The sequence below is a fragment of the Homalodisca vitripennis genome, chromosome 1 (assembly GCF_021130785.1).
Source record: "Homalodisca vitripennis isolate AUS2020 chromosome 1, UT_GWSS_2.1, whole genome shotgun sequence".
NCBI lineage: Eukaryota > Metazoa > Arthropoda > Insecta > Hemiptera > Cicadellidae > Homalodisca > Homalodisca vitripennis.
Window position 1 is genome coordinate 93,401,037 of NC_060207.1, and position 15,612 is coordinate 93,416,648.

A 15,612-nucleotide genomic window follows, 5' to 3' on the forward strand; every position below is an offset into this window, starting at 1 on the left:
GCATGAAATATTTGTAAATAAATGTTTATAAATATAAAAATTTTCTAAAAATGTTCATACAATATGTTGTCTATGTTTATAAGTAATATATATATATATATATATATATATATATATATATATTAAATTATATATATATCTCAATGTATATACATTTTTTATTTTAATATGTAAGAAACTAAAAAAAATTGACTTTGTGGTTTATTTTAGAAATATATGAGATGTACTTTATGTATATATGTAAAAAACTTTTAACAAATTTGCTGCTGATACGAAACGGCTTGGCTGATTTCAATTTTTTTTACCAAAATACAGCATTTTTTAGCTTTAATTTGATGTGTCACAAGGTAGGCTATATGTTGCCATTCAAAATTTTGATTTTGAGCATATGATCAATTTATCCAAAATCTAGCCATCCTTATTGCTTCTATCTCGATTTATATTTTGTACAAATTAAAATTTAATCTTTTACAATACTACATTATTGTTTAATATTGACATTTGAAAATCAGTTAAGTTTATTGATGAAAAATAATTATTTAAACTGAAATAAAACAAACTACACACTAAAAATATTACAACACTTTGTCAAAAAGAAAAGAAACTAACTACTATGCCTGGATGGCTCCTGAAGGGTTTATAGAACCTTGTCACTAAAAAGACACCCCCACAGCTGATATATATATATATATATAGTATATATATATATATATCTATATATATATATATATATAATCAAATAATATAATTACCTGAAAAATAATGAGAACAGTCTAAACACAGCAGAAGATTTGGTAACATGGTAACATAGTCGATGATTTATAGGGCAGTCCAACTATAATCAATAAGTCTGTGAATGGGCGTGTGAGAGTGGTTGTGTAAGTTTGTCGGAAGTTCGTAATCTTCCAGAGACCGCAGCTCTCTAAACAGATTATAATGAAATATTGAATTAACATGTTAATGAAGTGCCAATTTTGTAATCTTAAATAAATTCGAGCTGTAGGCCCTTTCAGAGGAATAATCTTTTTACTCAGTTATGTGTACTCTCTTTTTTGTGAAATCTCTTTCCATTTATGTTTTCAATATTAAAAATCTATTTCCTCGATATTCCCACCCGTATAATACGAGAGAAAACAAACAGTTGCCTAATTCCTAAACATAGATTAAAGGTGTTGTAAAAATTATTACTATATTTGGGACCAAAAATATTTAATTCCTGTCTAACTCCATAACAGAACTGTCCTGACAATAGTTTCTTTTTATCTATTTTGGGATTCTTTCTTACAAATTGGTGAATTTTGTAACTGATCATAATTTTTTTAACTGTTCATAGTCTGACATAATTTTAATTCATATACATTATGATTGTATTCGAAACATTGTAGTAGTCAACAAACAATGTAGTATTTTATTATATTCTATGGCATTGAGTATTCTTTCTTACTATGGGATAAAAAGAATAGATACCAGAGTTTGAATGTAAAAAAAAAAAAAACTAATAGACCTACAATAATGACAGTTACATTAAATCTAGCCTGTTTATTTCTGTGTTTGGACGTTATAGAGCAAATTATTTGCAAATACAAATTTCAAGTTTTAATGTCCATGAGAATGAAGAAATGTACCGGTTATTGATGCTTTACAACCAAACTGAAACTATGAAAATTAGAAACTTATTAAACTTATACTTAAACTTATTAACTTATATTAGATCCGATTAATACCAAATGTTTATACTGGATAGTGAAAAAGTTTGTGCAAAATTTCAAAATTATATGAAGACAAGTTATTAATTACAATAAAGTTTTATTCTTAGCCGGGCGGTTAAAAAAAGTGGCATTAGTAATGTTATGGAGCTTTTAATGTCATTATTTTGGTTGTGTAATTTTGCAAACCACTGTTTAAGACTTTTGTTTAATTTCTAATACAGATTAAATTAAGCAGATTTAGTTCATTTGCCTTGGATGTTTGAATATGCAAACTGCCAGGCTGTCAAGAAAATAACGCTATGAAACAGTTACAGATTAAGTTTTGTTTGTATCTGTGTTTCTAAGAAATGTATTTTTAGGTAGTTTACTATAACGCAAATATATAATATTTTTCCAAGTTTTTAGGACAATATGTAGGAAGTTTTCAAGAAGAATACAATTAACCTAAAACTACATTTCTGGTCAAAAAAATCTTGTAAATTGTCTTATATGACTTAACCTCCTGGATATATTTACCTCGGCCCCCCTTCCATCCGATATTTTAGTCTGGCTATACTTAATTTATACAGTATAAGTCTATTTTTTAAACCATAAACTAAAAATATATCTCTAAAAATATTGCCCAGGAGGGTTCATTTCTAGTTGGTTTATACCTGCCAGAAGTACCTATACTGGTTACAGCAAAAACTGATGAGTGACTTAAATCTGGGCAACTCAAAGGATATCCAGGAGCAGCACCTCACTAACCGCAAATGTTGAGATATTGGATAAAAAGGATTGGTTGATAGGTCCAGTTTTCTGCGGTGGACGATTGTCTGAATGGGTGGGGTTCCCCTCAATATTAAAGGCTGTTGCGACCCTAAAACTTGAGGGAATATTATATTGTCTCACCTGCCCTTCTGGGTAGAAGAGGCTGTTGACATGACTGCTGTGATAGTCCCTGTTACCTCTCCTTATGGAATCTCGACAGGAGGCTGGCAGCCTCCACCTCCAACCTTACCTATCCTGAATCCTTTACCTGTCATTCCGGAAGCAGAGCAAAGGTCCTTTTTAGGAATGAATGTATGGTGCTGTGAGGCACTAAACTTATATTGCAGATGTGCTGTTGTAAACTGTTAAGTGTTTAATTTCTACCTGTAATGTCAATTTATTTGTAGCAGTTGCCAACATTTTCCTTAAAAACCACCGACCTTTGTACAGTGATGATAAAATTTAACCCATTATTTCTTGCCTTCATATTTTTAAAAAAAAGCTTTAAAATTATTATCAACTAGCAGTTATCTGCTGCTTTGCCTGTAATTTCATAGGCTGGTTCAAGTGAATTATATTTCCGATGCAATGTTGAGTTCGCCTGGTTGCCACAATCAAGAAAATACATCAAAAAGTGTATATTTATGGCCATTGTAATTTACTTTTCATTTTTGTTCTATAGTTAATTTTGCCTTGTTTCAGATAAAAATATATTTAAAAAGTAGTACAATCTAGGTGAAGTGGCACTCTTATTCTCTTATCAGATACACAATTTGTAGTCTGCGTGTATCTGATGTCGAGTCAATGGGAGGGGGGATTCGTTTTGAGCTTTTTCATTCTTCATCACCAATTATTTTTGGATCCTATCAGACGAACATGACTCAGGAGTTAAGTCTGGCAACAGTATCATATTTCAGATGTTGCACTTAAGAGGAAGGTGAACTGGAGTTAAACTCAACATTTGCATTGAATTATAGTCCTTCCCACTATAGTTGTTAAATGTAGAAGACTCGGTTGTGCTCCACTGTGCTTTGGCATTGTGTCAGTCAACATTGAAGTGCACCTGATGGGGACAATAAGAGTGCCTCTTCACCTACATTGCACTACTTTTTGTAGTCTGGGTATTTCTGATGTTGAGGCGATGCAGGGGGGGGGGGGGGTTTGTTTTGACCTTTTTCGTTCTTAGTCGCCGATTATTTTTGGATCCCTTCAGACGAACATGCCTCCAGATTTCAGGAGTCAGGGTCTTCAACAGCATCAGATTTCATATGCTGCACGTAAGAGGAAGGTAAACTGGAGTTAAACTCAACATTCACATTGAATTAGCCCTTTCCACTATAGCTGCGTTATTTGTAGCTTTACACAGTTCTCACTGCTAGCTTTATAACAACAGAACAAAGATATTAAGATTTCATATTCTTTAAGTAGCTCTAGACGAGTTTTTATTATTTGTAAAATCTACAGTGACAAAATTATAATATTGTAAGGACGCTGAGCCAGTCAGTCAATTGGGGTTTTGTACATCAGCATATTCATGTGCATTTTGATGGCATCATTTTGTGTAAAAGTTTTGACACTAAATAAATCACTGCAGCTTGAACTTTTAAATAAATTAGGAAAATTAGAAATTGCAAATCTTTTAATAGGTATGTGTAGCCAGTTTTTGTTGTCCAAGGAGAAAGATCTTTTAGGGTCTTTAATGGAATTAAAAACTGCACAGACAATGGTCCACAATAGCTCAGCAAAGAATAACCGATCTTGGAATTTTATCAATTGAATCCAAACTGGCTAGAAGCATTAGTTTTTGTGTCTATAATTTAAAACATTTTCTGAGAAAAGGAAAGAAAAACAGTTTTAAAAGTTTATCTTATGGTGTTTTATGGCTTTACTTCTAATAGTTAACTTAAAATATAAAAAATCAGTTATGAGTTTTTCATTCAGTGTATTACTTAGGCTCACCATGATAAAATTAATAAAAGACTATTCATTCAACTGACAACCACCAACCACAACTGCATTCCTATGGTTCATGGAAAAAACCACAATGTGTTATCCTAGTTCTTATTATGTTAATAAGTTCAATATAAAAATTATGATAAAGCAATATTAAGAATTGAAAAAATCTATTGCTTGTAAGCAACAGTGTGTTTTTAGACTTTCTTGTTTTGATCTCTAAGTTTTATTACCTTACTTACTACCTTCTTTCAGAATGTAATGGTAAAAGTATTACACTTTTAATATATTATACATATGGTACTTATTGTCAACTTATTTGTTCATTACTTTTTTGTAGCTTTTGTAATGTGAATTCTTGTGTTCACACTTTCAAAAACCATAAAATAATGTTACATGTTCTATTGGTAAATGTGTGTGTTCTAGTATTGAGATGGTGAACTATTCTCAAATACTACTCCAATAATTGATCAAAATCAAAACTGTATTAATTCACAAAAGAAAATTACAGTTCTTTACAAATATTTTAGTACCTAATTATTAAGTACACTCATTTTAGTAGAAGTGAAGAGTTAGTACGTGAAAAATATTGAATCATGTGACAGGGCCCTTGCCAGTGTTTTGCCTCGGGGGTCCATCCTGGCTCTCGGTGGGCTTGAAACAGTGCAGGTCATAAATTTTGTTGTTGGAAGTACATTGATCTAAAGGAAAAGCCATTGAATCCCCCCTATAACAACTCATACGTATTATGTTTTCTTCACTTGGAAACAGTAGCGTAGCCAGAAATTTCGTTCGGGGGGGGGGGTCCGAAACCGGGATCCGGGGGACGTTTTGTGTGTTATTTGCCAATGAGTTCACTGGTAAAAGGTAAATTACAAAAAATATGGAGCTTTAGTAACTACGCCTTATAGAAAGTGGAAAGATGTAATAGGCAAATTCAACTCTCACAGCAACTCTAGTACCCACAAATTTTCTTGTATAGCTACAGAAACTTACGAAGTTCGATTCTGACCGAGTAGAAGGCATCAATGTGATGTTGCATTCACTGGATAAGAAAGAAGAAAAAACAAAACAGAACTTCACTCAAGCATATAATTGACACAACTATGGTATGGTGGAGAAAAATGTAGAAATACCCCTTCGGGAACAATTGGGCCACTGACGGCCGAAAACCCTTTAGAAAAGGAGGGCAATTTTCTAGCGTTGCTCGGGTACAGATCGAACTAAAGGTCGGAAAACGCATCGGAAAAACTACTGATATCGCTGCTTTGGATTTCACTGATTGAGGTATTTTATGATTTAGTTTATAATGACGATTTTTTCTGTATCATTACACTGTAGACGAGTACATCTAATGATCGGAAAAAGTGTTCAAAATATACACATTTATTAAACTGTCAACTATATAATTATCGAGAAAAAAATCACTTCCGGACGATTTTTTTTTATCATTAAACAGTACTAAACTAATTACGACCCACATATACCGAAGAAAAGCTCTCTACAGATTCAAGTTTTGACGTTAAAATGACCGCTTAGAATTAGGTTTCGGCGTTGATTTTAGGTGTCATTAAACTGTAGACGTGTATTTATCGAAAAAAATCACTTTTGGTCGGAAAATACACTTCAAAAACCTCTACTGATTAGAACTTCAACTAATTTGGACTTCAAGTGATTGAGGTAAACGTTGAGTTAGGACGAAGATTTTTGTTGTCATTTAACTGTACACTGTACCTATATAATTCGAGAAAAAAATCACTTTCGGTTGGTAATTACCAAAGCTCTCTATAGATTCAAGTTTGACGATTTTGGATTTCACTGGTTGGGTGGTTTTGAGGTAAAAGTGGTACTTAGAATGATGTTAGGACGTTGATTTTAGGTATTAATTCAACGCCGAATAATACATATATTTTATGAAGAAAAAAAACAATAAGATCATTTCCGGTCGGAAAATACCGAGGAAAAGCTCTCTACAGATTCAAGTTTTGACGATTTTGGATTTCACTGGTTGAGTCATTGAGATAAAAGTGGTACTTATAATTATTTTAGAGCATTGATTTTTGGGTATTAATTCTGAACGCCGACTAATACATTTATAATTATCGAGAAACAAGAACAATAAAATCATTTCCGGACCGGAAAATACCGAGGAAAAGCTCTCTACAGATTCAAGTTTTTGACGATTTTGGATTTCACTGGTTGAGTCATTGAGATAAAAGCTGGTACTTAGAATTATGTTAGAGGATATTATTTTGGGTATCAATTGAACGCCGACTAATAACTATGATTAATTATCGAAGAAACAAAACAATACAATCATTTCCGGACGGATAAATACCAGGAAAACTCTACAGATACTTAAAAGAAGTTGTTCAACCACTCATTTGTACTGGTTGAAGTCCGTTGAAAATCTTCAAAAACTTAGAATTATGTAGAGAGCTTTTTTCTTCGGTATCACTTTGGACGCCGGGAGTGATAACTATGTCGAGTACAGTTTATCGATAAAAAATGTTTGAAAAATCGCCCCTAGCTCAATACCAAAAATACTACCACGTTTGTTCAAATCAATCAACGGTGAAGTCCAAAATCTTCACAAATTGAATCTGTAGAGATTCAAATTTACCACGACGGGAGTGATTTTTTTCGAGTACAGTTTAATGATTAGTCGCCACTAGAATCAAAAATTTTTAGATAACTGAAAGTAATTAGTTGAAAATTTCAAACAGTGGAAGCCCGCCAAGTGATAGTGTTTTCCGACCGAAAGTGTTCCTTTTTCGATAAATATATACACGTCTACAGTTTAATGATACCTAAAATCAACGTCGTAACTTAATTCTAAGCGGTCATTTTAACGTCCCCAAGACGAATTTGAACGAAGTGGTCGCTAATTTAAACTGTTCGCAACGTGTTACGGTTCAGGTTACTTTGCGACGTCACGTGACCCCGCCCTTATAGAATACCGTGATTACACTACACTATCCGAAGGCCGAGCCCTAAAGTATAGTTTGATTACTTTATGATTTAAACGAAAGTACAATTATATTTTTAACAACGGTCACTTTAATAAATTAAATCAATCAATTTAATGTTTGTAGACAAGACTAATGATAACTCTCATTTTTTCTCCTGCTCCATGCTTCATTTTTTAATGTCTTAAAATTTCGGGGGGGGGTCCCCGGAACCCCCTGGACCCCCCCCTTCGCTACGCCATTGCTTGGAAATTTACCCATAGAATGTCATCAGAAGCCGATATTCAATACAATAATGTTTGATTAAATATATACAGGCGTAATTATACATAACATAAACACTACTTTGAATTTCGACAATTTTACATAATTATGTTACTTTAAAATTGTAACTAGATTTGGTTATAAAACAAGTCTTGAATTTTTTTTTTTAATCTCATGTATTAAACCATATATATATATTAGCTTTGAAAACTTGTAAAATAAGAATAGAGAACAGGATTTTTAAAACCAAACGTTAACAAATTTTTATGAAATATTAAGGCATTTTAGAATGCCACAAGCAACCGGCATTACATAGGATCGTATGGTAGAATATACGTTATTCTACGCTATTACTTTAACTAACACTATATTTAGCAAACACCGTACCTCGTTTCTGGTGAAATTATCTTCGGCACGCTTAGCACTACTGTCCGTCCAAGGTTTAGTTTGGCAGTAGGCAGAGGCCTTATTTAAAAAACGAAGCTTCGGCGTTACTAGCCGTTGTGGCTGATATCGTTTTTTTGACTCACTCTTCGACTGGATAACATTTACTAAGTAATCAAACACGTTTAGTACTGTATGGCACTTACCAATTTTTGATGATGTTATCCTCCCATGGCGAATTCATAACCGAAACAACACAGGACACTACTACAGTACTTCATGCAATTTCACTAATTAGCATCTTTCACTAAAGACGTTTTTGAAGTATTTTGCTGTATATGCGTAAAGTAAATAAAACATAAAAAGCTATTCAACTCTGCAAATGTTGATGAACTAAAATGAAACTTGAAACAGGTAAAGGAAGTAATTTATGAGAGAGACAGGGGCATCCTTTCGTCCTCTTTATCATTTCCGTGAAATTTGCAATGCTTTGTTTACCTTGCTTTCTTTGTCTCAATAAAACAATACTATTGTTTATAGCATTTTACAATGTGTATCTAATTATGTATGAATATTTTTCCAAATTTGATGAATGTACATTTGAATTATCACTGAAAAGGTTTGTCAAAAAAAAAGTGCAGGTGAAACACAAAATTTCAGTTTTGTTGTGGTGTTATATTATATATGATAAATGTATTAATAAACAAACAAATACTTAATTATATTACACAAAACTTATAATTAATATAAATCGTAATGTAATTCAAAAGTTACAGCACATATATAGTACACACTCAATTGACGATTAAATATATTGCTTATTCTATTAATGTTTTTTTATATCTTAATAAACACTTCGGATGTTTTTAAAGTATTTTAGTAACAAAAATTGTTGTATTTCCCGTACCTCATGCTAGTTATTTTAATATGTTAAGTTTAATCTATAAATTACGACGTTTGAGTGACACAACAATGTCACTTTAACTTGGCTAAATGTCTTCAGGACGAGTAGTAGCGCGGCTGTCGTCCATAAGCTACATTCTGCCAACTAAATGTGGATGGACTGTAGTGCTCGTCTAGTTAACGTAACTCGGGACGTGTTAGAACGATAACAATCGCAGAGTGAGATTTGTATCTAGAGAGAGTATTCCTGATAGGATCAGCAGGTGAATGGCAACGGGACTTGTGACGGGAGTACCAGTCGACGGAGAAGTGATGCAACATTACAGGAGACCCCAACTCCGTCAGCTAGTTGCCGTCTTATGTGGATCAACAGCGATAATCGGCCTCTATTACATCACTGATGTGAGGAGCAAGAGTGGAAGAACGAGTTACTGCTCAATCCCGAGCCCAAATACATTAACTCAGTGGCGCACCCAGAAGTCTTCTCTGGGAGGTGTTCAAAAACACCGGAGAGTCGGAAGCAATGGAAACCCTCCCCCACCATATACTAGAGGGGGATCTGGAGGCCCTCCCCCTGGAAAGTTTCGAAATGCTAGGTCATAAAATCGTTAAAAATAGTAATTCTGAACTAATAAAAGGTCAGGTCAGAGTGTGCAAAGTTTACAGTAAAACTATTGTACTATCAATAGCCAGGAGAAGCGTATATACAGGAATAGCAGTAACTGGAGCATGTACCTATACCATTTTAGGAAGCACTCTGTAACGTGTGATTCTAAATCAGTACGAGTACATTATAGGATTACCGTCGTTCCTGATTCAAAGTACTCAGACTAGTTTAGCAGTAGCAGTAACTGGAGCATGTACCTTATACCATTTTTAGGAGCACTCTGTAACGTGTGGTTCTAAATCAGTACGAGTACATTACACGGTTACCGCCGTTCCTGGTACAAAGCACTCGGACTAGTTTAGCAGTAGCAGTAACTGGAGCATGTACCTATACCATTTTAGGAGCAGTCTGTAAGTGTGAGTCTAAATCAGTACGAGTACATTACACGGTTACCGCCGTTCCTGGTACAAAGCACTCGGACTAGTTTATTAGTAGCAGTGACTGGGGCATGTACCTATACCATTTTAGGAGCACTCCGTAACGTGTGGTTCTAAATCAGTACGATTACATTACACGATTACCGTCGTTCCTGATTCCAAGTACTCAGACTAGTTTAGCAGTAGTAGCAGTAACTGGAGCATGTACCTCTATACCATTGTAGGAGCAGTCTGTAACGTGTGAGTCTAAAATCAGTACGAGTACATTACACGGTTACCGCCGTTCCTGGTACAAAGTACATCGGACTAGTTTATGCTAGTAGCAAGTAACTGGAGCATGTACCTATACCATTTTAGGAAGCACTCATTAACGTGTGATTCTAAATCAGTACGAGTACATTACACGGTTACCGCCGTTCCTGGTACAAAGTACTCGGACTAGTATAGCAGTAGCAGTAACTGGAGCATGTACCTATACCATTTTTAGGGAGCACTCTGTAACGTGTGATTCTAAATCTGTACGGGTACATTACACGGTTTACCGCCGTTCCTGGTACAAAGTACTCGGACTCTTAACAGTAAACAGTAACTGGAACCTGTACCCTGTTACCGTTTTTAGGAACATTCTATAATGTGTGATTCCATAATAACTACGAGTACATTTTGGACTCGGTTTACTGGTAAGTACCGTGGTACAGGTAAAAATAGTAAGAAATAGTAAGAACTAGCCTCACTTTTGTAGTTGTTGTGTGATGGTGAAATTCAAATATTTAGGGGTTGGAAAAAATTGAATTAATGTTTGTACAGTGCCTTGTAGTACGTGAATTAAAGTAGTTATAAGGTTTGAATTTATATACTTGATTGTGATTCACTTCAAGTTTCCAACATAAATGTTATTTTTACTTGAAAATAGACTATTAGGCTATCGATTATTTTGAAATAAAATTATTTTGGGGCCTTCCCCATCATGGTGCATCCCTGCATTAACTGACGTGTTTTTCGAAACGGGTTATACGTCTACATAGGTAATCCTGCCGTTTATTTTGTGAAAAAATATTAAAAAACGGTTTCTTTAAATTTCGGATTTCGTAAATGTACGAGATAAGCATACACATTTTTCTAGGCATTAATCATTTTGCTTATGAAATTGAAATTTGCACGAAGTTTGTGATCAGACAATCTAAATATGATTTATTGAGATTACGAACTAGGTGTTCTTATCAACGGAATTCGCTAATATTCAGCTAGATGTTATAAGCGATAGTACTGGTCTAGCCGTCGGATCGCTCTGCGAACAGATGCATTTATGATAGTTTATCTTTTTATGCTTGAGAGTTCACGTTATGTTATAAAAGTAATTTACAGCAAATTCCACCAGGTGGCCTTGGGGTATATTATTTAGTAATATTTGGTTTAGGATATTTTGCAATAGAAATCTTTGAAACCATAACATTGTAAATGCAACATTATTTATCTTAAATTTAAAATATTCAAACCATTAAGTTGAATTATCTGATATAACTGATTTTATCAGTAAACAGATAACAAAGTTGCCAAACTCGTTATCATCATTCTTACTTAAGGTTATCGCAAACTTTGTGTCTAACATAATGTTTGTACTGGTCAGTTTCAGTTACAAATTTGAACCCAAAATGCCTCTCTCGGTGAGGCAAGTGACCTAGAGCAATTGCATTGGTTGATAATGGACTAACGTATATGAGGTGGCAAATGTCACAGAATATAGCAGATGAAGCATCAGCAGAGCAGTGATTCGGTTTCAAATTGAAGCTATAAAGGAGACCAGGATCGGGGCGAAATAGAGCCACAACTGCAAGGGATGACAGGCATGTCTCTTTGTGTCAACGCAAAAAAGCAAAGCTTGTGTAGTTTAATTATACAAGCAATCACTCGTATAGTGAAATACGACATTTGGGCTTGCCTGGATTTGATTTAAAAAATTTGATTATTCGGCTATGAAATAAAGCTTAAGTGGTAGTCGAAGGCTAAGAAGGTCAATTGCGAATCTGTCAGAAGTCACGCAGTGATTTAGCGTAGTTGAACACAAGCTATCTAAAACCTTCTCATGAAAGAGATATAACAGGTAGAAAAACTGGACTTTCTTTTTTATTACAGCTTCTTCTTCAACAGCAGCCGACGGGAGCTTGACTAATGACGTGTTGAGTTTTACGACGGGTATTATCAAATAACTCTCACTCTCTACTTTCAGAACTGAGACGGCACGGCCCGGCGCGGCGAGGTGGAAAGCTTCCGGTGGGTTTGTAGAAAAAATAAGCTCTTATCCTCGCCACTGCATTCAAAACGACTTTCACGGGTTTTATCCATCTATTGTTGTCGCGACTTTACTAAAAAACGCATGGCCAGGTGCTTTCGGTTTGTTGTTTAAATTGACCATTGTAATTCTGAGATCAACGCAGTAGTATATAAAATGCAGTAACTTTACAAGAACAAAATATAGAAGATGAATATGACATATGAGATTGAAATAACTACGTATAAAAGTAATACTATCTTTTTAATCGAAAAAAGGATTGTAAATAGATAAATGAAGAGAGAAAATGCAGTAAGAAGTAATACATCATACATGTTAGAATCATACTCGTATGTTTGAAAGGACAAAACACATGTTCAAACCAAACCATATCCTACTTATCTGATCATTATGACATTAGCCTATACTGTTGCTATCATCTAACAGGTAATGAAACCAATAATAGTATTCCAATATAGCATTAAGGTTATTAAAAAAGTAACAATTATTTTATTGAATCGATCATTCTTTCTTACTGTACTATCTATTAATAAACAAGTTTCAGTTACTATGGAATTTGATAACCTATTTAAAAGTTATTTTGAGACTGTAAATGGCATAGTATTTTTGTTTTGTTATACTTAATGTTACTTAATAAAGATGTTCCAAATATGTGTACAAAAATTCAGTGCTACAGCTAAAACAATTTTTAATGGACACTTTTATATGAAACATATTCAAACAGACAGAAGAGCCTAAGCAGTTTTGGACGTACAGTATTTTCCATTTGATGTTTTATTGGGTTGATATTCTGGACCAACTTTTGGAATATATGTCACCCAAGGGACCCTCTGTGTACATCAAATAAACAAAATATACAAATTTCGAGCGAGTCCTTATCGCATTTGATGACTAATTTTACTATTTCACGATTTAGATTAAAGGTAATTTTTACCCAAATCTTAACTGTGAATTTCAACCCAGAAGGGTTTAAGTCGTCGAGATTTAGAAAAACTGTTACGTAATACGGAAGTAAGAATAATTGCCTGAAAGTTTTTGAAAGCACCGCCTCAACTGTCAGTGAAAGCACGTGGGTCGGGTGAGTGGGGGCTAACAACAAGCTATGCTGACAACATGAATGGTAGTAGTAAGGAACGTTTGAATGAGCAAACGTAAAAAATAATCCATGGCTTATGGCACTGCTTGTTCCACGCAATTTTACTTAATTGTACTTAATTTTACAAAAAATGTTAAAATCTTCTATTTAAAACTGTTTGGAGTATCAATGATCAACTTACAATTTAGGTTAAGTGTTATATTAACTATTAAACATTATCTCTTACCCGCAATTTCCGGTTTAATAATAGGGACGTTATAGGTGTAAGAAGTTAAGTAGTATATAAAACGCCTTAAAGATGAAGTAATGGCGACTGAAAAATATTCCAATATCCTAATCCACAACTAAAAGTTTGGAGAGCAGTGATTTGGGACCAAATACTAAATCGTATTTCTCTACGTTCCACGCATTGAATTGAATAATACTTTTTCCAACGATTTCAGTAATACTTCAACTATTTTAATCCAATAAAGAGGAATCCGTCCAAGACTAGCTTTCTTAGTGATAATACTTAGCCTATGATGTTAAATGATAGAGTTTAATGATGTCTCTATGAATAAAATGCATGATATTTCAAGTAGGTATAAGCGATATGATCTATAAAACGGAAGTAGGCTTATATCAGGTACATATTTTCAGTCAATTCACTTCAGTTTAAAAATACTTTATTAATAACAAACTAAATTTGTTAATTTTAATTTGTTGATTTTAAGTTGTACGCTGTGAACCGCCATTTCTCCATATTGCGCTATCATGCCTGATAACACTGAGAAGACATCAAACGTGAAAACTAGAAATATGTCCAAGTCCAGTGAAGATAACGAGCCTACTTTACAATCACTTGATAAGAAACTCAATACGATAATTAGTGCTATTGAGGCAAACAGTACTGTTATCAAGGTTATTCAGCAGGAACAAGTTGATTTGGCCTCGTCAGTCGAGCTCTGTCATAATAACATTAAGGATCTATCGGAGTCTATTAAGAAGCAAGACGCGAGAGTTGATATGTGTGTTAGTGAGGTTGATGGTGTTAAAAACGAGAACATTAAATTAAATGTTCGTGATTTAGAACGGAAGTTAAATGATCTTGAACAATACTCACACCGGAACAATTTAGTAGTGTACGGTATACCAGAAGTAAAAAACGAAGTGGTATTAAACGTGATTAAACGATTGGCGATGGCAATAAACTTCAAGGACTGGTCCACAAATCTTGTGGATGCTGCTCATCGAATGGGTACATTAGGCGAAGATGGTGAAAGGCCTATTATAATTAAGTTTATCAGCCGACTGGACAAAGATGAATTTTTACAGAAGAGAAAGGCTAAGAAGCACTTACGTGCGGCTGACTTCGGTTATGCCAGTGAATCTAGTATCTATGTTAATGAATCGCTCACATCACCAAATAGGAAGCTACTGCAGAAAACTAGAGAAGCTGCTAGGAAGAAAGGCTACCAATACGTATGGACCCTTAATTGTTCCATCTACGTGAGAAAGGCTACTAACGATAAAGCTGTGAAAATTCTTACTGAAGCCAGCCTAGATGGGCTTTGAGTGGAGTACCCTAGTGTTAGTGTCATGTAATTTTGGTTTGGTGTTTATTGTGTATTTTTATATCGAGAGTGAAATATGTTATTACCAAAAAGGTAGGCCTCCTTATTTGTATTATTCACTGCATGGTGCTAGTTATATTTATACTAGGTTTGTTTACAAAGCTATTAGGTTAGACACTTTAAGCTTAAGCTTGGAACACATATTTAGAAGCTTGAACAATGCTAGTTGTAATGTTTATTATTATTATTTATGTATGCCTATCATGAGCAGTATTATATTAATGTACAATATTTATACTGAAGTTAGTTGCCTGGTTGATATAGGCCTAGTGGGCCTGTTATATGGTAGTATTATGTGGTTATTACTGAATGAGCCTTATACTGTTAAATTATATTTTCTATTCATTTTCTCCAAATGTGCTCTATGTCTAATATGAATAAGTGTAATAAAGTACTTAATATATACTACCAGAATGTAAGAGGGCTTAGGTCAAAAACTACTACTTTTAGAACTAATGTTTTGGCTTGTGATTATCACATAATTGCATTGACAGAAACCTGGTTACTTCCTGAAATAAATAATGGAGAAATGTTTAATAATGAGTTTAGTATTTTTCGTAGAGATAGGGATAGGCTAGTGAGTGGAATGGGCAAGGGGGAGGAGTTTTATTAGCTGTTAGGAATAATTGTTTACAGT

The 15,612-nt window shown here is 34.1% G+C and overlaps 1 protein-coding gene across 1 annotated transcript; it reads left to right on the forward strand.

The window, feature by feature from the left end:
* The first annotated feature begins 14,115 nt into the window (after nt 1-14,115).
* LOC124370522 lies at nt 14,116-14,916 on the forward strand. Its single transcript, XM_046828842.1, has one exon. The coding sequence runs from the start codon at nt 14,116-14,118 to the stop codon at nt 14,914-14,916; it is 801 nt and encodes a 266-aa protein (XP_046684798.1).
* The last annotated feature ends 696 nt before the right edge of the window (nt 14,917-15,612 follow it).